At 36.5% G+C, this 25,475-nt stretch overlaps 1 protein-coding gene and 1 pseudogene across 1 annotated transcript; one reads left to right on the forward strand and one right to left on the reverse strand.

Annotated features, from left to right (window-relative positions):
- The first annotated feature begins 12,820 nt into the window (after positions 1-12,820).
- Positions 12,821-16,262, forward strand: LOC107867286 (annotated as a pseudogene).
- A 4,173-nt stretch (positions 16,263-20,435) lies between these two features.
- On the reverse strand, positions 20,436-25,475 carry LOC107867269 (hsp70-Hsp90 organizing protein 2). Its single transcript, XM_016713435.2, has 7 exons — positions 24,197-25,475; positions 21,957-22,245; positions 21,798-21,883; positions 21,452-21,675; positions 21,031-21,097; positions 20,880-20,939; positions 20,436-20,781 (listed from the first exon to the last, which is right to left on the reverse strand). Exons 1-7 carry the CDS (start codon positions 25,103-25,105, stop codon positions 20,668-20,670), a joined length of 1,749 nt encoding a protein of 582 aa, XP_016568921.1. The 5' UTR covers positions 25,106-25,475; the 3' UTR covers positions 20,436-20,667.

The following is a 25,475-nucleotide window of genomic DNA, read 5'->3' on the forward strand; positions in this document are numbered from 1 at the left end:
CTTTAGTCCTTAGAATATTGACCAAAAGATGTTCATTCTTTTGACCAATGGATAGAGTTATTGTCCAAAGTGTAGTGTCATTGAGTTGTCATTGTCAGATATGACATGACATTATGTGTTGTCATTGTCGGATGTGACAAGACATCATTGTGTAGTCATTATCGGATGTGACAAGACATTGTTGTGTGGTCGTTGTCGAATACGACAAGACATTGAATTATTATACTGTATAAAAATAATTGATTCGACTTAGCATTTGCGGACCGTAAAAATAACAAAATGCAGGTATTGATTTGTAATTATGAAAAATGTAAATAATGTTAAAAATATTAAAAAAATATAATTTAATAAGAAAATATTATAAAAATGTGATGTGTCGTGTACGTGTGCAGATAATTGTAAAATGTTAAAAACAATAATGAATTGATAGAAATCCTATTATAAGGAGGATTATTAATAAATTATGAAAAGTAAAAATACGACAACAAATTGATAAAAATCCTAAAGAAAGGATGATTATCAATAATTTGTCAACAATTATAAAAAAGATGTGAAAATTATATTTTGTGTCTTTTAATAATCAGGAAGTCTGAAGAGGTTGATTTTAGGTACGGAGAGCAAAAATTGGGTGACAACACACATCCTCCCCAAATCTTAAGTATCTCGGACTTCCTTAGAGGGATGTCAGGGAGGAATTCGTAGATGAACTTTTTCATATCCTCGACTGGCGGTATATGCTGAAGTCGATGAATTGTCACATGAATCTTAGTGGCACGTAGGGATGAACACCTCGGAGACCCATTAAGATGATGAAAGGTCAGAAATTGGACATATATATCACCTCTTTTGAGGGAATCCAATGATAATTCCACACTATCGTGTCCGCCGTCAACCCCTCCAAGTACTCCTTCCAAGCTTTTATTCCTTCGGAAAAGTTTTGGTCCTCCATCCTCTTCTCATGGCCTTTGATATAATCATTTCATTCGACTCAAAAATCCACAACAAATGGATGATAACAAATATCTCAAGCATCCATAACAGCAATAGAATGTTACATCCTTCAAAATAGTCTGCCCCATTTTTGCACATCATCAGAGCCCGATAAATGTCTGCTAGAATCATGAGCACGAGGGTGACCTTAGGATTCTTCTCAAAAGTAGTAAAACGCAGCCAGATTGGTGCTGATTTTTCCTCCTCTCTTCAAAAATACCATGATTCTCAAAAAAGACACTATGAATGCTTCAGAATTGTGCTTTTCCCAGGTCCGGTAGCACCCCCCGTTTTTAAGTTCTAATCTAAACAACTCGAATTCCTTTTTCTGACCATATCTTTCGTACAAAAATTCTAGACGAACCCATCCATTTTCTAGGCAGCCCCCAATGTTCTTCTCCTTTATGTGCAATAGCTCAAAAAATCTTTCGGCAGTGACATGCTTCGGTATGATAGGTTCTCGGTGAAGATTCTTTCCCTTTCCTATAAATTCTCATATTTCCTCCAGTGTGGGAGTGATCTCAAAGTCGGAGAATCGGAATACGTTGTTTGAAGGATCCCAAAATTGTACCAAAGCTTCTATCACGTCTCTTTGTGGTTCAACACTCAACAGACTCCTTAAAAATCTTAAGTTTTTATATATTTCTCCCTGTCCATAGTCAGTCATATTGTTATACCATATCCGCAACAGATTCAGAACTTTATCCAACACCATGAAATGGGGTACTTCATCATCACTCGGCCTTTTGTCACTCCTTCCGAATGAGTTTATATTGCCCTATAGGATAATGATGCCAAATAAGAATTCTATTTTAAACATCCTAAAACAAAACAAAAATAATTTTCGAAAGAAGTTGACGGAATGACATGGAATAAGATTTCAAAATGAGCATGAGAAAATAGCAATCGACAAAACAGGAAGTATCCAAGTCTTCTAAAACATCCTAGAGTGGAGACAATAATTTGATGACGTTTGGACCAGACACATTAGAAATAATTAAATTATTAAAACAAAATAGTGGACCGAATTGTTTGAACAAATTTTAACTGTGCTTGACAAAAATGGGCTCTATGGTATTCCTAAGAGAGATTTTAAAACCAAAGAAAATGATAATAACGAGACCACGACGTTAAAACGACTTAATCTTTACAGAAAATTTCTATGTAAAAATATTATATATTTTCTAAAATAAGCCCTTAAAATTTTTTATTTAACCCCCTTTTTTCAGATCAATTAATCCACTTAAAAGCCGGTCAACATTCGATATGACATTTCCTATAATGCAACAAGTAGCACATAAAATGTACATGATGGTATCGAAAGGTGGCACCTATTCTAGACGGACCCGACCCCGTGTCGAGCCCCACTAAGTCAAAAATGCACGTGATACAACTAAAGCGCATCCTATTAGGGATAGCCATGTCTAAGTTCCAGTTATGCTAGGTTCAACCTAGTGGAGTTAGGTATCTAGACTAGCTGTAAAACGAGCGGACAACTCGAGTCGGCAAGGGACAGCTTTACCGGTAGCAGGGCTTTCCGGCCTCACTGTTGGTCCCTTCCCATTCTTAATCATGGGTGACTACAAAATCCTTCCCAGGAGCGTTGCCGCATCTATGGTATCTCAAGCTCGGGAGTGTATACCACATCTCCGAATATACAGTATCTCAGAAGACTCAGATGGGTACGCGAGAGAAGACAGTTTATATTGCAATTCAAATAATATCAAAACAGTTAAACATGTAGGCAAATAACACATTTAGGCCAACAATATGCAATATCAAAATTAAATAAATCCAAAAAAATCAATATAAAAGCTCGAATTCTGATTATTTCCCCAGCGGAGTCGCCATCTGTCGCACCCCTATTTTTCACCGCATCCGACCCCTCTAAGGAGTTGGTTTTAGAGAAAATGGGTTTTTCCAATTAAAGTGACGTTTTGAAAAAAGATTAATTATTTTACAGAGTCGCCACTTGGAATTGAGTTTGGGTGTTCCAAATCACCTTATTGAATTCTCAGTCAAAAGGAAATGACTCTTTGTTTTATTGGTCTGCAAGCTAAAAATTCGGATAAGAAATTCTGTTGATCGAGGGGAAGGTGTGAGGCACCCCTCAAGTCCTATGGTTCTAGCACGGTCACTTTAATGACTTACGTCTGGCTTAAATTAATCTTTTGGATACAGAAGATTTGTTAGCCTATAAGTAACTTACATCCCACTTTTATTTATTTTTGAATATATTTAAAACTGTATTGAGGTGTGGCTTACCGATAGTAGTACTTTTCGTCCTTACCATGAATTTTGATATATTTCTCGTGCCTTTGAGGTATTTATGAGTTGTCCCCATTTTCCTAGTCTAAATAAGCATCTAATCTGTTTAAAATCTATCCAACAGAATTAGATCGGCTTTTAAAATAGTGTGTTGATTTTTATTATAACGAATGGTCGGTAGCAGGGCTTTCCAACTTCATCGTTAATTTTCACTTATGTATAAAATTTTAAAAAATTTTAAAGATCAAGAACCTAAATCGTTCTTTTCGAGTTCTCTCCCTTGCAAACGAGTCTTTCCTCTCTTTTACGCAAAAATAAAATCCGAATATTGCTCCATGCACAGTATTCCTCTATCTTTATTAAATATAATTGCTCAAACTTTATTTCACTTCTAGTAAAGGTAAGGACAAATAAAAGTAACAATGGCCAAACTTAAAAAAAACCGAACACGCAAATATCAATTTAAATAAAGATTTACACTGGAAGTTAGTTCTTTTACATGCATAAAGTAAAGGTAACAATGTTAAAGCACACAAATCACCGAATAGCATTACATAGTAGCATGTTTACAAAAAAGGAAATCATTCTTGGTTAAAACCCATAATATAGGATAAGAAGAGTTATTAATCAAGGCTTTCATACTACTTCCCAGGATAACCCATTAAATAAATAAATAAAATAACAAAAGATATATCCATCACTTAAGCCTTATCCCTCAATAATCAAATACACTGCTTTTGAATTTGAGACTCTTGATTTTGCTTTTACTCTAACTATTCAAGCTTGTCTCATTTCGAATTTCCTTTCGTTTTTACTTGATGATATTTTTTATACTTAGTTTACAAAATGTAAATCTTATATATATAAAAAAAAATAGGCAATGCATTCTGATTATATTACTAGACAGAACATTCCCATGCAAAATGATCATATTTCTGTAAAACATCCACTTCACCCATCAACATACTAATTATGTTAAGAACTAGTATTAAAATGAACTAAGGATATTAAATACCAAATAGTGTAGCGGGTAGATGGTTATGACCCATTTATATAAATAAACACTTAACACACGATATAATCAAATACGAATCAACTTTTATAAGTATTTTGTTTCGATCTTCTCCCTCGTTTCTTCGTCTAAAGAAATTTCAAGAAAAGAGTTTATTTGCATAGCAGAAGCTCTGCCAAAAATATCAAACTGAACTATAATGAATAATACAGGAAACCATTTAAATAACTTTGTCCATATATTGATTCATAATGAACTTATAATAAACAAAATAGAAAGGTATCAGGAAAGAACCTGTACAGCAAATCGAACCGAGTAATGCCGCAAGAAAAACCCTTACCGGAAACGTCAAACGAAACTCCGAACTCTTAACCCAAACTCTTCTTCTCTTCTCCTTTTCTGTCTTCATTTTTCTCACTTTTTCTTCTTGTTTTTATGTTTCTTTTCTTTAATTTCTTTTTGTGTTTTATTCTTCCTTCTTTTCTTTTCTTTTCAAAGTGTTTTCCTTTCTTTATTATTCTCTCTTTCTGTGTTTTTTCTCTCATTCAATGTTCTCCCTCATCCCTCTCTTCTTTTTGTGTATGCTTGTGAGGTAATATAGATTGTGTGATTGTGTGATTGTGTGCATGTGTGCATGTGTGGGAAGTTGAGGATGGTGGACGTGGGTAATTAATAGGATTGGTGTGGGACGTGGGTTTTTGGGTAGTTTAGGGTTTCATTCCTTTTCTTTTTCTCTTCTTTTTCTTCTTTTTTTTAATGTTTTAAATAAAAAGAAGATAAAATTTATTTAAAACTAATAAAATACAAGATAAGTTAAATAGCTAGCTTCTTAGAAATATGATTAAAAAAATATTAATATCACTAGATTCTTTATTAAAAGTTAAAATAACAAGAACAATATAATTTTTATTTTTTTTTAAATAAATAAATAAGTAATAAAATAAAAGCTCACTAAAATATGACTCTATTTTTTGTAGTTTTCAAAACTTTTAACAAACCTTGTAAAATAAGATAAACTTAAAATATCTAATTTAGACCTAAAAAAAATTTTAAAAAAAATTGAACATTAAAATGGTATAAAAACGTTAGGTTTGGTAAAAAATTAGGTATTTACAAGGAGTTAATTATGTATCTTTACAAAGAAAAGATGTATCTTCATTGAATGTATTAGGAGCTAATTATGTATCTCGATAGACCCAAAATTAAATTTTTTAGTAATTATGCAAAATATCGAAATTTTCAGTACTTATACAAAATGTTGAAATTTTCTGTAATTAAACTCTAAACTATCCAATTTTATATTGTTTGGTCTATTTTTAGGGGTGGGTGGGGGTTGAGTGAATTCCCCAAACAATCTCAAGTTTTGAAAACTTTCTTCAAATATCACTTATATTTCATTTAAGACCACAATACCACTCAACTATCACTCTTTTCCTCAAAAAAATACGAAACACTTAAAAGTATTCTTCTCTCTTAGGTGGCATATCATGTCATTAAAATCACATTTTAAAAAAAAAAATTATAAACCATTTAATTCATCAAACTTATTTAACCAAAATTATAAATTTATTCTTTAAAAAAAAAAACAATTCATTAATTTAATTTTCATGTTTAGAAATTCTTTACCACAATTAATCTTTACCATTTATTTTACATGCAAATTAAAATCTCGAGATAGCTTATCTAATTTAGTGATATTATTTTCTTTAGAAAATAATCGATCTTTGTAGAAAATTATATATAAAAACCTAAATGATCATCTAGGAAAATAACTCTAGAAAAAAAAATATTCATACCTAGGTATGAGAATTTCTTCTTAATAAATTAATGTATATTCTTTTAAAAAAATAAGATCATATTTTTTTTTAAATGAGTTTGACGAGTTAATATATATATATATATATATATATATATATATATATATATATATATATATTTAAAAAATGATGGTTTACTGATATTATATAGTACTAATTAGAAGAGGAGGAGAATTTTGAGGTATTTAGTGATTTTTTGAAAAAATATTGATAATTGAGTGAAATTATTGTCTTAGTAAAAGTAAAAATGATATGGATAATAATCCAAGAAAATAACATTAGAAAAAAATGAAAGTTTAAGTAATGATAAAAGATTCCTAAACATGAAAATTTCTTCTTAGTAAATTAATATATATTTTTTTTGAAATAAGAGTATAACAACAACAATAACAACAACATACCCAGTGTATTCCCACCTAGTGAGGTCTGGGGAGTAGAGTGTACGCAAACCAAACCACTACCTCAAGAAAAGTAGAGAGGTTGTTTCCGATAGACCCCCGGCATAGGACCAATAATAGTATAACCAATACAAAAAGTAAGCGCATATAAACTAGTATGGTACACAAAACAAACTAATACTATAACAAACACAAAAGATAAGTGCATAATAAACTAGTTCGGGGTGCAAAAAAGCCAACACCACTAGCCCCAAAAACTACAGCCACAACACTACGAACCAGAAACTCTAGACCCAAAGGAGCACTCCCCTATAACTACCGCCGCGCTCCCAGCCCCTAACCCTCTACCCTAATCCGTGTCCTCCACACCTTCCTATCAAGGGTCATGTCCTCTGTAAGCTGTAATTGCTCCATATCATGCCTAATCACCTCCCTCCAATATTTCTTCGGTCTACCTCTAGCCCGCCTAAAACCATCCATAGCCAGAGTCTCACACCTCCGCATTGGAGCATCAGGGCCCCTCCTCATCACATGCCCGAACCAACGCAGCCTCACTTCTCCCAACTTATCCTCGACCGAGGCAACTCTCACCTTCTCCCGAATAATCTCATTCCTCGCCCTATCTTTCCTGGTATGTCCACACATCCATCGCAACATTTGCATCTCTTCACCTTCACCTTTTGGATGTGGGAGTTTTTAACTGGCCAACACTCCGCTCCATACAACATAGCCGTCCGGACTACCACTCTGTAGAACTTACCTTTAAGCTTCGGGGGCACCTTCTTATCACAAAGGACTCCCAAAGCGAGCCTCCACTTCAACCACCTTGCCCGAATACGATGCATGACATCCTCGTCAATCTCACCATTACCCTGAATTATGGACCCTAGATACTTGAAACTCTCCCTCTTCTGGATGGCCTGAGATTCTAGCTTTACAACCACTCTATCTTTTCGTGACATATCACTAAACTTACACTCCAAGTACTCTGTCTTGGTTCTACTTAACCGAAAACCTTTAGATTCTAACGTCTGTCTCCAAATCTCCAACTTATTATTAACTCCATCCCGAGTCTCGTCGATCAGAACCACATCATCTGCAAATAACATACACCAAGGCACCTCCCCTTGAATATATCGCGTCAAAACATCTATCACCAAGGCAAATAGAAACTGACTAAGAGTCGATCCCTGGTGCAACCCTATCAAAACTGTGAAGTGCTCCGAATCTCCACCTACCGTCCTCACACGAGTCTTCGCACCATCATACATATCCTGAATCGGCCTAGTGTATGCCACGGGCATCCCTCTAGCCTCCAAGTACCTCCACAGATTCTCCCTGGGAACTCTGTCATATGCCTTTTCTAGATCAATAAACACCATGTGCAAGTCCTTCTTCCTCTCTCAAAACTGCTCCACTAATCTCCTCACAAGGTGAATGGCCTCAGTAGTCGAGTGACCAGGTATGAAACCGAACTGATTCTCAGAGATCATCACGATCATCCTCATCCTCAACTCTACCACCCTTTCCCAAACCTTCATAGTATGACAACAACTTAATACCTCTATAGTTGTTACAACTCTGAATGTCTCCCTTGTTCTTATACACTTGAATCATCGTGCTTCACCTCCACACTTCAGGCATCTTAGCATCTCTAAAAATAATGTTAAATAACCTTGTCAACCACTCCAGACCTGCCCCGCTAGTGCTCTTCCAAAAATCTACAGGAATCTCGTCTGGCCCCGTCGTCCTACCCCACCGCATCCTACGAATAGCTTCCTTGACCTCCTCAACCTCGATACGCCTACAAGAACTATAATCGTGACCCTCTTCAGATATCGCTAAGTCTCCCAAAACAGGACCTTTGTCCCTCTCGTCGTTTAAAAGTTTATGAAAATAGGACTGCCATTTCTCCCTAATGAGGGCATCCTCAACCAACACTATACCATCCTCTCCTTTGATGCACTTCACTTGGTCAAGGTCACGAGCCCTCCGCTCTCTGGCCTTGGCCATCCTATACAACTTCTTATCTCTGTCTTTCTCCTCTAAAGTCGCATACAAACTCTCAAAAGTTGTTGTCTTAGCCGTCGTAACGGCTAACTTAGCCTCTCTTCTAGCTACCTTATACTCCTCCTTATTCTTCTTCCTTTCCTCATCATTCTTGCTCCCAACCAACTTAGCATAAGACACCTTCTTAGACTCTGCCTTTCTCTTGACCTCTTCGTTCCACCACCAGTCTTCTTGATGTTTGCCAGATCGACCTTTCGAGACACCCAACACCTCTCTAGCGGTCTCCCTAATGCAACAACCTATGTTGAGTCGAGATATTCTCGCTAGGTATGACTTTACAGTCTTTACATAGTGCTTTATCCCCTTTTTTAGAAGCAAAAAGTCTATCTGAGTCTTGGCCACTGAACTACGAAATGTAATAAGGTGATCCTCCTTCTTCAAAAAGCTCAAATTTGCTATCCACAACACAAAAGCCCTAGAAAAATCCAACAGAGAAGCTCCTTCTTCATTTCTCTCACCAAAATCGAAACCGCCATGCACATCATCATACCCTCTTGACAAAGACCCAATATGCCCATTGAAATCCTCTCCCACGAAAAGCTTTTTAGTGCTCTGGATGATCACCACCTCATCTAAAACCTCCCAAAATTCCTTCTTCTCCTCTTCGTCCAAACCTACTTACGGGGCGTAGGCACTAATAACGTTCACCGTATACCCTCACAAGATCAACTCAATAGACATCAGTCTATCACTAACTGTCTTTACCTCTACCACCTGCTCCTTAAGATCTTTATCTACTAAGATACCTACTCCATTTCTATGTCTCACGCTACCCGAGTACCACAACTTATATCCACCCACATCTCTCGCTTTAGTGCCTACCTATTTAGTTTCCTGAACACACGCTACATTAACCCTCCTCTTTCTAAGAATCCTCACCAGCTCTATAGACTTACCCTGCAAAGTACTGATGTTTTAAGATCCAACTCGCAACCTAGAAGCTCCCTTATCCCGCCTAACCTTACTACCCCTAGCCCCTAACCCCAAACTCGATCCTAGACCCAACCCCCCCAAACCCTAACCCAAACCCAACACCTCCTAACCCTGACCCCGACCTATGACATGACCCTAGTCTACCATTGCTAATCACAGCCACTATGCAACAAAGGGGGATCAAGATAAGGTAAAAGGGCACACTAGTTAAAATGAAGTCAATAAAGGAGCTAGGGGCACAGACAACAATCTATAATAGATAGAGAGCAACAAAACCAATAATATAACACAAATTTGATAAACAATAGTCAATAGCGGAAACTAATACTACCACAATTAATGTATATGTTAGTACATCAAGTAACAGTAATCAGACAAGGTAACACACTCCAAAAATACTAAGAACAATAAAAAATTCACACGTAAAACACTATTAGAAAGTAACCAATCAACAAGAAATTCGACATCCACAACCAGATAATCAGCCAAGACGCTACGAAACAGGAATCCCAACAAGAATAGTGCAGAACACTACCAGTAACAGACCTTAAAAATCAAGAAAGCTATACACAACTAGAAAAAATGGATCATGTGCACCTAATCGAAGCTGGGTTGTGTCCGTATACTTGATTGAGTCATTGGATTTCGAAAATTTACGGTAGAAATTGCTCGCCGAAATATTATCGCCGAAATAGTGTCACCGGAATAGTGTCGCTCGAATAGTGTTCCTGTCACCTGAATGTCACCGGGTAGAGCGCTGGAGCGTCTTCTGAGCAATGTCTAGTGCTTCCTACTTGCACCATCGCCGAAGTCGAGCCGGCAAAAACCCGAGTCCGCCGGCGATAGCATTGTCGAGAAGGGGAATCGGGGAAGAAAGAGAGAAGGGAATAGAGAGAGAACCTGGGAGAGAGAGAATGGGGGGAGAAAGGGAGTAACCCTGACCTATTTCTGGCGCATCTACATCGTCGCCGACGTCGGATTCAGCCGGTCAGTCCAAGACGAGTTCGCCGGAGAAAGATCGTCGGACCGATCCCCAAGTATACAGAAATTAAGGTGACGATTTATTAGAAGTCCCAGCAATAGAAGTCCCAGCTAAATCAAATCTCAACTTCAAGAAGAACACTTCAAATTCTTAATCGTTCTCTTGAAAATTAGATTATTGTAAAACTACTAGTTGTATAATAATATTGGTGTTATGGCAAGAGAAGAAGGAAAAATATTTATCACTCCAAAAATATTTATACATGTGCAAATTCAAATGACAAGCGCACAAGGATTTTTGAAATAAGAGTATAATTCTGACTAAATAAGTTTGATGAGTTAAATAGACATATGAGATATTTGTTTATTTATTTTGAGAATAGTAGTGATAATTGAGTCATATTATTATCTCAAAAAATAAAAATAATTTTTGTAGACAATTCAAAAAAATGAGTGTTCATTCAAAAAAATAATTTTTGAAAAAATATATTTCAAATTTTAGTACCGATAAAATCTTTTTAAGTATACAAAGTTATTTTTAAGAAATTAATGCATTTTTTCAAAACATAATAATATTTTGATTAAGTGAACTTGATGAGTTAAATAAATTTAGTATTTAAAAAAAAAAAGTTTTAATGACATGACATGTCAATTAACACTATGTTTGGATGGTGGTTTGTCATGATTTCATAATGTATGATATAGTATCGCATGGTTTTGTATTGTATTGTATTGTACAGTATAGTACAATATAATGTTTGGATAGATTATATTGTTCACTGTTGTTTAATAACAGTTTTTTTGTTTGATTTGATGGTATGATACTTTATCGTAAAGGATAAATTTATTAAAATGCTCGTAATTATTATAAATGCTAAATTTATCAATAATTGTTAACAAAATATTTTTTTCCACGAAACATGCCTTGTAAATATATTAAGTTTTTAAATTCATGAAATTCTAACAAAATTAAAATTTTACATTCATGAAATAATGAAAATTAGAAAGGACGAATCAAAACGTCGGAGAATTTAAATTATTGTGAAAGTCTGCTTGCACCACTATTGTGAAAGTCTCGCTTTCACAGCAAACTCATTAATCGACGAGGACATATCAAAATATCAGAGAATTTAAATTATTGTTCTTGTAATTCCTCTACTTTCAATATTGCAATTTACATTTATGTTACTTGTTTTTCCTTGAGTGTCGAAAGATTTTGTCTAGTGCATTATTAGATATTGCATAATAGAATGTGGTTCGCAACGTGAAGATATTAAATCTGGGAATTGGAATGAAATTTATTTTGAAGAATATAGAGCTTAATAAGAGATGGGGACATGTTATTTATCAATAGGGGTGTTCATGGGTCGGTTTGGATCGGTTAGTGGTTAAAACCATAACCAAAACCAATTTAGTCGGTTTTTGAATTTCTAAAACCAAATCAAACCATAAAAAGAAAATAACCGTCGGTTTGGTTCGTTTTTTTTATTTTTTCAGTTATTGACTAGCCTACTCCAACCATCTCTAGAATAAACTCCTTTTTTTAACCTATAGAAAAGAGTATCACATTGAACAATTTCTCATAAAATATTTGTACAGTGATGGACAAATGACACTATAAAATCTTAAAAATTAGAACAAACACATTAAACAAAATCAACATTGAGATGAAAAGCACCAGCTTTGTATTGTAGGCACTAAGATTATCCAACAACATACAAACACATACATGTACATTGTTAAACAGAGTTTTGTATTCTGTTGCAGTGTACTGCAAGAAGAGACAGAGTTGGACAAATTTGAGTTATCTGTTTACTTTAAAGACTAGCTAGGTGAGCTAATCATATAAGGAAACGATTGAATAAATAAGGAGACATAAAACTACCATTTGAACCAGGGACCATGGTAGGATATAATTAAAAAAGTGTAATAATAAAATTACGGATACCATCAAATCAATGATTTTATAAATTGAGAGATTTTAAGATATCATATCATATCATACTTTTTAGAAAGCAATTAAAACAAACATATTTTCTTGCTAACGAGAAAAATGAGTTACCCTTCCAAGTCTTTAATTAAAAAAAGGAAATAAGTGGATCCACAATATTATTAAATTTAAAAAAATAAAATCTCTTGAACAATTAAGACAGTTGTTCGACAACTGCATTAGTTATCTCAACAATTATTAAAGTTATCGAATAATTTTGCACAATTATTAAACAACTATCAAAATTATTCGATAATTATATAAAATTGATCAATAATTGTGCAAAGTTATTAAAGCAAAAATGTTTACAAAAAAATTATTTCTTTTACTTAATTTTTAAAATTTAAAAGGACGAAAAGCTGTATTCCTCCCTTTTAATTCAAGAAGAAAGCTGTATCAGGAATATTATGGTCCAAGTGAATGTTGGTAGAAGTGAAAATAAGCGAGTGGGATAGAGGAAGTATCTGGAATATTCTTTTCTTTTCTACAAAAGATTTAGTACTACCATTATACAAGGGAGGGTTTTGAGATTCATGCTTACCATGTAAAGAAATTTGCTTGAGGATCAAATACGTGCCATTGTCTCCCTCTGTCTGATCTCCGTGTTGTGTTCTCCATTGATGTACTAATAAGCATACAAAAAGAGCAATCGACTAAGCAAAAACAAATTTTGGTTGGTGTGTCTTCTCTTCTGTCCGGGTATGTTTCTTTCGCCCAATTAATTTCAGCAGCATTTCCAAATTTTGGTCATCCGATTCGATTTTATCTCAAATTTTTATTCGTTGTGATGAAGTTTGTTTATTTTCAAGAATTGGGGTTTGTTTGTAAGCCTTAATTAGGGGTTAATAGTGAGATTAGCGTCTGTATTGTGGAAAAATTGAACTGTTCTTGACAATTGAGGTACTGGGTGTGTTTTGTTTGATGAACTCTTTTTAGTTCTTTTTCTTTTGGGTTTTGGAGATTTGTAGCTTAATTAGGGTTCAAGGTTAGTCAGATTAGCTTATGCGTTGTCAAAAATTGAGAGGAGTTGTTGGCAATTAAGGTACTGGGTATGTTTTGCTGTTTGCCAATGCCCCTCCGTTAAATTTTTAACTCAAAAATACCCCTCCCTGTAACGAAATAACATCAAGCATGCCACATGCAGTGGCAGAGCCACAGCCGATGAAGGGTGGTCAGATGAACACCCTTCGTCGGAAATTTTTTCCCAGTATATAGGTTAAATATAGATATTTATGGTTATATACATGTTGTTGCACACCCTTGACAAGCTAGAGAAATATAGTCTAGTGGTCAAGAGTGTGCATTTCTGAATCAACCCTTGGCAGGTACAACAGTGCTTTACCCAAGGGAAACTGTTTTTTTTTTGTTAAAACAATTCTTTGCGCAAGGGAAAATTTTAAAACAGTTCTTTGCCCAAGGGAAAATGAACACTTTTAACCAAAAGTCTGGCTCCACCACTGGCCACATGACCAGTCCAAGCTCCTTCATTTCTCCATATTTTGAGAGTAACGCAGGGAATGTTGATTTGTGTTTTAGTTTGATTACATGCAATTGGTGACTATTTCACTACTGTATGAAAAAGTTTATGATGGTGAAGCAGGTGCATTTTTTCAAGTGTAATATGCCTTACTTGTCTCCAAAGTTAAGTTTGAAAGGAATACTGTATCTCCTAGGATAATGTTAGAACTATCATAGCTGTAGTAACCATGCTTTGATGTCTGATTGATGTTATATGACGGCATTTCGTTAAACTGTTGACAATTATAGCATGTTTCGAGAAAATGTAAACATCCCCAAGTAAATAGCTGCGTTGTTCTGATTTCCCCAATCTTAACTTGATTTAAGAGGATGCAAATATACCCCTCCTTCAAATTACTTCCTCTGTTTCCATTTGGTTTCAGTGAATCAGCAAGGTCTGAGACTAACCGACCACCTATTAGGTGGATTTGATTCAAACAGAAGTCTAGGTGATTTGCGAAGATATAATTTTAAGCCTTTGTATAAATCTTACCAGGAGTCTGTCTGTATGATCTGACATATGTGGATTTCAGAATTATGTTTAAAGAAGAAATCAGACCTTGCTGATTCACTGAATGCAGGTTATTTGGCCTGGACGATGTTAGGGGATATATGTCTGTATGGACTTATTGCAGAATCAAATTTAAAAAGGTATATATGTCACATATTGGGAGTAAAAAGCTTCCAAAGAGGTCTAGAAAGGTTTTAAAAGAATGTGTCCTTCCCTTTTTAGCACCTTTCTGATTCCAACTTTCCTTGTGACGTGTTTTAAGGCCACAGGATTAAATGAAATTTGGTACAACTTTCTTATTCTGACTTTCATACAAGGCCAAAACTGACTCTAGGGTTCAATTAACTGGTTGTGGTTGACTTGTTAAATATACGTGTATATGCGTGTTTCGTTGTTTGTGCCTGTATGCATGTATGACTTTCATACAAGGCCAAAGCTGACTCTAGGGTTCAATTAACTGGTTGTGGTTGACTTGTTAAATATACGTGTATATGCGTGTTTCGTTGTTTGTGCCTGTATGCATGTATGTAATTAACTTGTCAAATATAGCATCCAAATCAAGAATGGAAAGAGGAAGGGGAAGGTGGGTTTCTTCAGTTTCACGTGGGATTCTACCTTTATTAGGGATGCATACAATGATTGAATATAGCAGGCTAGAGAGAAAACCACCGGTTACAGCAGCACTTCTTGCTGCTAATACAATTATATACTTGAGGCCCACTTTTCTTCATCCTATACTTCCTACCATCAATCAAGTCAGGTTTAATACTCATCTCATTCTTAAGTACAAGGACCTGAGACGATTCTCCCTATCAGCATTCTACCATTTGGATGAACCTCACCTAGTCGACAATATGCTATCACTTTTGGGGAAGGGGATTCAGTTGGAGACATCAATGGGAAGTTTGCAACCTTAGTTGCTATTTCCCAGGGTGTCAAAATATTGCTTGCGAAATCACTCCTGCTGTTGTTTGACTATGAGAGACCCTGCTATCAGGAATATTCTGTGGGGTTTTCTGGTGTCCTCTTTGCTATGAAAGTTATTCTCAATGCACAGTCAGATGATTATACAGATGTGCATGGGCTGCTGGTACCGACTCATTACGCTGCCTGGGCAGAACTTATTCTCATACAAATGTTTGTCCCTGGTGTCTCATTTCTTGGCCATATTGGCGGTATACTTGCTGGCCTTCTATTTTTGCGTTTAAAAGCATCGTATTCAGGTGCAAATCCACTGAGGACTATCGTCAGAGGCTTTAGCCATGCATTGAACTGGCCTTTAAGGTTTGTCAAGTGGGTACTTGGAAGCCAACCAAGAATTGGTGGTAGAGGAACTGTTGGTGGGAGAGAGACAAGAGATACATCTCAAGTGTGAAGATGTCAAACATGTACATTTGATAATTCAGGCTGGTTAAGTGTTTGTGAGATGTGTGGCACAGGTCGTACTGATGATGGACCGTCATTGTCATCTTTTAGTTCAGTAGATGAGGTTCAAGATCTATCCTTGGACGAGTTGCAGCGTCGGAGAATTCAAAGATTTGGTAGATGATAAGGGATATTGGCTCAATATCTTTCTCTGGAAATAGTTGCATTGAAGTAGGATTGTACATCCTGAAGATGCCACAAAGGATATCTTGTTTAAGCATTGTGCTTATAGTTAGAGAAAGCTGTAATCACCACCTTACTGTTCGGGTACATTAGCAGTAATTACTTAGGGGTGAATCCTTTATGTTAAACATCAACATTCTTTGCAAACTAGTACATTTTACTTCAATTGCTCATCAAAATTTTCGACCAAAAAAAAGAAAGAGAGTGATATTATGTTCGTAAATGAAACATAAATGATATTTGGAGGAAATTTCCTGAACTTGAGTGACTAGTTAGGGAATTCACTCGGTGAGGGTTGGAGGATAAAGATGGGTGTGCAGTGTTAAAGAGTGGTATGAACTTAGCAACTTATTTTTTCCTACTTTGATTGAGGAAGTTAATTTCCTTTTTTTGAAGAAACTTGTTTTTCTGAGATAAATGTTTTTCAAAATCTTTAGTCAAACAAACATTAAAAAGAGCTTAGGTGTGCGTGTTCCTAAGTTTCCTAGCTGAACCTCACTAACTATTAATTCTTTTGACTTTCATACCTGGACAAGAGGACAATTAGTAGCTTAGGCGTGTCTTGATAAATAGTTGGTGATAGTTTCCTAGCTGAACTCTCACCCACTATTAATTGTTTTGAGTTTCATACCTAGACAAGTGAACAATTAATAGATTAGGTGTGTCTTGATAAATAGTTGGTGATAGTTCAATCAGAAAACTCACGCACCGGAAAGGTCACGTATGAAACTCAAAGTGTGGAGATAACTTGTAAAGCTAACCCTTTTTTCTTTTGGATGGGGTGGGGTGAGTGGATAGGTTGGTTTCTTGGGCAAGAGTCTTGCTTTTCTTGGTGTTCATCTATGTTGCTCGAACTCGGCTGTTTTGCCGCCGAATCCGTCTCGACACGAGATTGGGGCGGGGACGGGTGCTTCCGCCATCTCCAATTCGGTCAAACGATTTCAGAGACGTTGACCAAACTGAATAATAAATTTGAGGGAAGCATCAAAATTAACTGGCAACTTACCTGAAAAAATCTCGACCAACAACCACCGGAACAGAGACGGTGTTATTGATGGCCGTCGCCGTCCCCTGAAATCATCGTCGCTGTCGCTGAAAATCATCGTCGCCGTCGCTTAAAATCATCGTCGCCGGAAAACATCTTGCAATCGTCTACAGTCAGTCGTCGTTCGTTGTCGTCGGCGTTAACAGTGACGGGGTTTTTTTTTTTTTCAAAGTGATTTGTTTGTGGTGTTAATAACATTAATAATATTAATAATATTAACCACAGATATACCTTTTAATGAAAAATAAAAACATGTGTATACAAGTGTCGGTCAGTAAACTTACTTTGTTTAAAAATTATACTTATTTTTTATTTTTTGGTAAATAAAAGTCCGTTTTAATTTTGGAAAAAATTTCTAATACGAATACTATTCCTAATTGAAAAGTAAAATCAATGAAAAAAATAATTAAAAATAGCAAAGTAAATAAAAAATAAATTCAAATCTCTGTGGGTCAAGGAAAATAAATTAGTTTAAAATAAATTATAACTCTATTTATAGTATTTAATTTTTTTAAGCCGAATCCCTTCACCCGTATCTACTCTCGGATTCGCACTCCCGAATCCTAAAATTTATATCTGACAAATTCGACTCACGGATCCGCACCCGTCTCGGATACCCGCACCTGAATCAAGCAACTTAGGTGTTCATTGCTTTTATATTGGAAGGTTAATGAAGCTATAATAAAGAACATGGGAGGCCCGGGCTGGGATTCCAACATGGGTTAAAAAGCTAAGTGATTTCAACCAATCTACGTTAGTCCTAGTGGCCCTCCGGAAACAGTCTCTCTACCTCCACGAGGTTGTGGTAAGGTCTGTATGCACTTTACCCTCCTAGACCATACTTGAGGGATTTCACGGGGTATGTTGTTGTACATGTGTCTTATAATTTGGTGGGCACAAGTTGGCTGCAATACTACCACTGTTTTTAAAAAAAGTCTAATTATGAATGAATGGATACACAAGTATTTATATAGCTGTCTCCTTCTACGTTTAAAAGCTAGTCCACAATTGCTCAAGGTATGAATAGCAGACTCATTTCATCAATCTGCTCATTATATCTACGTTTGCACCTTCCAACTGCATTTTTTGTTGAACAAAAATGTTTCACATAACAATCCAGCATGCATACAGCAGTAGCACATGAATTAAGTCAATTTTGAAAAATACTAGTACTTGTTCTGGTCCTACTCATATAGCACCTTGTCCATTTTGAGGCATCTCAATGTATTTGGCATCATTCTACTAATAATATTATTCTATACAACTTCTACAATCTTCAAGAATTCAATTTGCTTTAATCATTCAACCTTGATATGACTGTTAGACTGCCTTTCCAACCACCATTTTGTTCCTTATATCTCAGTTTGCATGATGGTCTTTGTCTTTGACTTGAAATAGAGTTTATAGAAATAGAAATGGTGTTGAACATTCTGAAATATTCCCTATGAAGATATGTAAGATGTATAGCGTTATGAACTTAAAGAGGACCTCTAGTGGGATTGTAACGTCATATATTACAATTCTGAAGAACGAACATAAGTTAAAAAGTATGCATGTGGTAAATTGTTGCTTCTTTAGTCAAAAGTACCTATAGTTATGTCTTTCCATAATGAATTTTGTCTGATGGATCTTATTTAATTGGTGCAGGTGGTTGATACTTTAGTTCCACTAGCAGAGATGTTCAGTTATGTTAGTACCTTGCGGGGAATTACAAAAGGCCGTGCATCGTAAGTTATGCAATTAACCAAGTTTGATGTTGTCCCTCAACACATTCAAAACAGCAGCAGCTTAGTCAGTTAGCTTTGAGATATTGGATCCACGAACTTAAGAATAGGTATTTACTCGACAAAGATGTCAAGGCTGGCGCGATATTCTTTCTGTACGAGTATGAAACACTGATGGAGAATAGTTGATATTGGTTATAAATTAGTTGTGTCTAATCTGGTTGAATTCTGTAAGCTTGGGCTCTAAGTGACAACAATGTGTACATGCATTTAAAGGTATATCTCATCCAAAGAAACTTCAATTTCTTAGGACTGTTGAGTGTGGGGATTCACCTTACTATATGAACAATTTTGTGCCTAACATTTTGGTGTTTTTCGTTGGGATCTTAGTGTAAAACGAAAGATTGGGTTGCTTATTTTACTTTTGCTTCGGCAATCTTTTATTTTATTATCTAGAGGTCCAAAATAGTTGAGTAGTCTAATGTTGTAAGATTAACAAGTACGCTTATCAATTTGTCCGTTCTTAAGTATACATAGGCACCAATAACATACAGTACACACCACGACAGTAACAACCACCCACAGGCAGGGCACCAATTACATCCAGTACACACCACGACAGTAACAACCCACAGGCAGGGGAGGGATATGTTTATGTAATTTTACCTCTCATCTCATACGATATACAATGTAGATGTAATATCTTATTTAACAGTTTCATCTTCTAGTGGTCTTTGCATGGAGACCGGAGTTGATTTGGTAGTCTGGTTTTGCCTAATTCAAAGGTTTCTCTACCTGCTAACGCTGCATTTAATTCTTTTTTAAATCAAAAAAAAAAAAAAAACTTAACAATGCTGACATTTATCCATGAAAATCTTTTTAAACTCACAGAAAAAACACTCTTCATGGTGTTCCTTTAGGTTTTGTCGAAACATTCGACTTCTTGTTCAAAAGCCGTTTATCAAAGAAATCTTTTTCAGAGAAATAAAATAAACCTCTGCGCCCCCTTTTAACACAAATTCCTGAAAAGAAAATCCAGTTTTTAATAACTCTCTCAAAAGTATACTTTCTACAGAGAAAAACCTTTGCCATTACGTGTATTTCAAAGATGCAGCATATGCCACACCATCAATTTAACTTGGGCATCACTTTGATATCTTTACCAGGAAATATTGTCAGCTTTGAACACTGCAACAAACTCTTGAAACAGGTTTTCCAGTCCCAACCAATAAAAACTTTATTCTTTTGCAAAGCCGTAAGGGGTCGCTTGATACAAGAGAAGGGATAAGCAACGCTGTCCACTGAATTGATATATCCCATAAAACACCCCACAATTAAGTAATGTATCCCAACATTACAGTGCCAATGGCCAAAAATAATACCAAGAGTTTGCTCCGGAAACCCCTAGTTTTTACAGAAAAAGATTACTCTAGCGACTTTCTGATTAAATAATATCTTAAATGTTTTCACCACAAGTTATAGAAACCAACCTTAAGCGCAAACACACACTTCCCAACCTGAAGGACATATCTGAACTCTGACACGGAGAATAACATTAGGACAGATAAAGTGCCAACAATCCTTCCTTTCGCACCCTCAAATAGACACGATACAAAATTTTAAAAGTTGCACAGAAAAAGAAAAGAGCAAGAAAACTGGGAAACCAGGAGATTGTGCGACATTACACAACGAAAGAGAATAAAAGTTCACATGAACAATCAACTATGAATGAAAATAGGATGAGGAAAATAAATGGATAGTCACTGCTTCTTTCCCCCGTGAATTGTAAATATTAGTACTACTTATCTAACTTGGACAATTCCTGCATTAATCAACTTCTGGATCTTGTCCATCACAAGAGGGTTCTTCATATGATCTTGTGCAGCTTTTGGGTTCTCCTGGAAGTCGGATAGCACCTGCTCCAAAATACAAAATGTTGAACGGTTACTTGCACAATGTTATGGGTTATATATAACAAGTGCAAAATACTACTCTCAAATGACCAAAATAATACCTGTCTCATTACTGGGTCTGTAAGGATGTTCTGAATTTCTGGATCCTGCATCCCCTTGGCCTGCTCAAAGAATTTGATTTTATGAGTATCACCACCACCAATAACCTCTACCTGGAGCAAAATAAAATATTACAGTGCAAAGAAATTATACCTGTCTCTCTTTGAGCTCCTCTGGAGTTAGATCTCCACGGTTTGCCTTGTTTATTTGCTCAACACATCTGCAAAATGACAGGGCATTTAAGTTATAATGAGAACCATAACAATGACAAAATCACCAGTATGTTGCAACGGGAACTTGTACTATTACAATCAAAGTAATTTGCTAGGCCATCAGAAATACTAAATGTAGTAGGGCATCTAGTAGTGAATTTCAGAAAAAGAAAAAAGAGAACCTTCTACAATCAAAAGTAATTTTCGAGGCCAACAGAAATACTACATATAATAGGGAATCTAGTAGTGAATTTCAGAGAAAGAACAAAGTAAAACACCAATCTTGAGAATCACGATCACCCTCAAAAACTTGAAAAGAAAGCAACTGATGAGATAAGAATTTAAAAGGAACATCTATCTACCTCTTAACACCATCTAGGAGTTCCGGATTCTGAGGATCATGCTTCAACCCTTCCTGGTAAGTTTTCAAAGCTTTTTCATACTCTTTCATGAAAAACTGAACGGCACCCTTTCTGGTGTAGCCCTTTACAAATGTTGGATCAAGCTCAATGCACTTCTCAGCATCCTTGAGCCCCTCAGGTAATGCAGCTAACTTGGTGTAGCAGGCAGCCCGGTTGCTGTATGCCTAACCCAAAAAAAGAGGAGAAATCAGATGCATCACCTGTAGTTACCGGATTTAGACCTTAACTAAGGACCAAAGAAGTCCTCGAGTCAAAAGAGTTGATAGAAGATGGAGAGAGGCCATACCCTTGGGTCTTTGGGATTCCTCTTTATAGATTCAGTGTAATGTTTAACTGCCTCGGGATACTTCATCTCCTTGAAGAACTGATTTCCTGTAACATAGTGAAGAAAGTTAGTGGCTGAGCGTCATAAAAAAGGAAGACCAACCCACAGCCTTAAAAGTACCTTTCTCACGCTCTTCGTCCGCTATTTCTGGACTGAAATACTCTTGCTGCTCTAATTCTTTTTTCGCCTTCTCAGCATCATTCAGTTTCTTCAGGGTATCTGGGTTGCGATGCTCAGTCAGAGCTTTCTGGAAAGCCTCAATCGCAACTTCAAAATCCTTTGAAGTTTTAGCCAATTTTGCCAAGGCAGTTCCCTTTCGAGTAAGAGCCCTTGCAATCATCTTATAGTCTGACCTTAGCTCTCTTCCCCTTTCAACAGCTGTGTCACAATCTTTGATACAATCCTCATACTGAAATCAAGACAAAAAAATTATAAGACACAATTGAGTTCACACAAGCAGAGAAATCGTGCAGAAATTATACCATACCATCACAAGAAACAGATCAGTGTCCCTGAACTAGGGGCACCATATTACACTTGCTATGGTTCAAAAAGGAACAGAGAAACCTGGGAAACAAGGGGGGTGGGAACACATCAACTCATCACAATGACCAAGTCACCAGATAAGTCTAGGGCATGGCAAAAATCATCTCCCTGGTCACCACTCAGCTTTAAATTCTAGTTCTGGTCCTAGCCCGTAGATAAGTATTATATGTTAATTAACTCATATCCTTTCCCTTAAACCCAACAGTTTGGATGGTTAACTTGATGAATAATTATTAGAAATTAGAAAACGAAGCCAATGAACTCAGTAATCTTTTCCCCAAAGCTCAAGAATTCTGTTGGTTAGTTGGAGATCAATTACTACAACCAAGTACGTGAACCAACTCATGTTTACCCTAAGATAGCCAGGAAAATCAATAACCTAATCTAGTAACTTCAGTTCATTCTAGGATTTCATTCACGAAATTTGTAAGCATTTTGCCTCTCTTGCCAGACAAGTCTTCTAATAAGCCAGTGTGTTTTCTTGATGCATCATCCACCAAAAAAGTATGGCAGCAATGAGAAATTCCCAAGCAAACATCTAGAAACAGAAACAAACCTCCCAGGAGAAGCTTTATAATACAGACTCCGGTAGCCATTAGAGGAAGCGACTACTACCACAACGCATGTAAGATAGGCAAAGAAAGATATGTTTATTAATGAGTAAGTCTAATAAAACATTTAAGACACTACCACCATTATCAACAGCTTCTAAAGGAAAGTCACACAGGTGCTACACTCCCATCAGCAAACAACTCTAAGCCCCACCAATTATGGAAGGCTAGAAAAAACAAAAAAGAGAAGAATAAACATAATTTACAAATAACTGCAGATGAAGGTTACCAGTATCCACGTTCTCATTACATCTTCTATTTGGGTTTCATCTAAGACAAATTACTATTACCTCATGTGATCCTCCACACCGCACCCAACCACAACGTTATGAAAGCCCATCTTCTATTTGGGTTTCATCTAAGACAAATTACTATTACCTCATGCGATCCTCCACACCGCACCCAACCACAATGTTATGAAAGCCCAACCACAACTTTATGAAACCCAACAAAAGCCTTAGAACAAAGCCAACTACCTTTGTTATATTGACCCAAAAAAAAAAACCTCACCAAGGAGTTAGAGCACTATCAGATGGCTTTTTACCTAGGAGAACAGAGAAATCCCCTTACCGTGTTAAACTATCCTAATGATAAATTCATATCACTATGAAAATGCATACCCAAGGGCAAGCACTAAAAGTTGATTACTCCTCTGTTCCAATTTATAACCGCTCCCTTCCCATTGTCCAAATTGTTGTTTATTTCTACATAATATATACAACATTCAAAGACCAAAACTCATTAAACTACAAACAGCTTCATTTTTTAAACAACTCTCAAGCAGGACGTTGGACTATTCTACCATACCTGCTCCCGCTACACCTTTCCATCCCTTGCCTATCATAATCCTCAGTTCAATTACTTCTAAAAATTGGAACTTCTTTTTGACCAAGTTAAAGATTACACCAATTGTAGCAAACAGAGCAGCACTAACTAGGCAAGTTGAACGAACTTTGTTTAGTTTCTAAAAATTTAAACTTTTAGCTTTACTTCTACTATTACTATACTGAATAGGTCAAATCAACACCATACACCCCCATGATCACGAAAAACAGAGAGGCGCGACGGATTTTGTTTACTTCGTAAAGATTTAAACTTTTAGCTTTACTTCTTGTATAACTACACTATACAAGTCAAATTAAATACCATATTACTATTTATCTAGCCAAAGAACATTATGAGCATTAAGAATATGAATTATACCTTTCCCATCTCCAAGTAGACCGCAGCGCGATTAGTAATGAAAGAAATATCCCCATCATCGAGCTCAATAGCCTTAGTGTAATGCTGAATAGCATTCTCAAAATCCTTCTTCTTATAAGCCGCATTACCCGCTTCCTTCTCCTTTTGAGCATTCGCTTTCCTCTCTTTAGCCTCCTTCTCCTCACTCACTTCCATCGGATCGGGCTCGGGTGCAGGCTCGGGACGCTTCTCCTCCTTCACAACCTCCGCCTCCGCGGGTCTCTTCCTCTCCGTCGAAGCTTCCGGCATCTCATCATCCTCTTCCGGCATCCTCGTTGACAATTTCACACCTAATAAAACTCCAAGTGCTTGCATTACTCTTTGGTCCTTCAAATAAAGGTTCAGATTATTCGGATTCTTCTGAATATCTTTCATCATGTTAACAAAATCCGGCTGCTGCAAAAAACCCCGTGTAGTCGCATCCGCTGTCAACTTCGTCCACATCTCCGGACCGGAAAACGCATCACCAAACGGGCTCGCCGGTCCCGATGAGCCTCTCGATCTGGCCTGCGCTTGAGCCTGAGCTGATTGAGCATCAGCTAAACCCGATTTCAACCCCTCGTTACTCGGATCAATTTCCAAACCCTTTTTATACGCCGAAACGGCGTCGCTGTACTGATGAAGACCCGAATACGCAGCTCCTAAACGCGAATAACCTTTACCCCAATCGTGCTTCAGGTCAACAGTTTTCTGTGCATCAGCTAACGCCTCCTGATATTTTCCTAGTGAAGCGTAAGCCGCAGATCGGTTAGAATAAAGCACGTGATTCGACGGAGCAAGACTAATGGCTTCGGAGAAGTGAGTTATAGCTTCGGTGAAATTGCCGGCGGAGAAAGCGGCGTTGCCTTTGGCCTTAGCTTCATCGGCCATAGTTGCTGTTGTTGTTGAGTTTTACGGGAAGGAATTCTCTGGAAGGGTAAAAGTGGAAGGAAGAAAGGAGATTTTGGGATTTTATAAAAGAGGGTTTGGGTGGTGATGGTGGAGACTAGAGGGTTCTTCTAGGTGTTTGGTTGAGGTTCTGGAAAGTTCGATGAGGATTGCGGGGTTAATTATTATTGGAATTGGAGTTTTCTAGGGTTAAGTAGAAGTGGAGTGGGCAAAGGCTTGGTAAAGTTTTTTTTTCTTAAAAAACTAAATTTCCTTTTTCAAGTTAAATTGGGAAGAACGAAAAATTAAGCTTTAATTGAATTTTAAACAAAATCGGCTGAGCAATAATTTGTATTGAACTAATCATAATTTT

Source organism: Capsicum annuum, chromosome 1, assembly GCF_002878395.1.
Source record: "Capsicum annuum cultivar UCD-10X-F1 chromosome 1, UCD10Xv1.1, whole genome shotgun sequence".
NCBI lineage: Eukaryota > Viridiplantae > Streptophyta > Magnoliopsida > Solanales > Solanaceae > Capsicum > Capsicum annuum.

Bases quoted from the DNA above. Each gene is read 5' to 3' on its own strand.
- LOC107867269 (XM_016713435.2), bottom strand. From the start codon at position 25,105: ATGGCCGATGAAGCTAAGGCCAAAGGCAACGCCGCTTTCTCCGCCGGC. The intron at 22,246-24,196 runs GTATAATTCATA...TCTTGATTTCAG, and splicing joins TCTACTTGGAGATGGGAAAG to TATGAGGATTGTATCAAAGA. The intron at 21,098-21,451 runs GTAGATAGATGT...GTCATTTTGCAG, and splicing joins CTCCTAGATGGTGTTAAGAG to ATGTGTTGAGCAAATAAACA.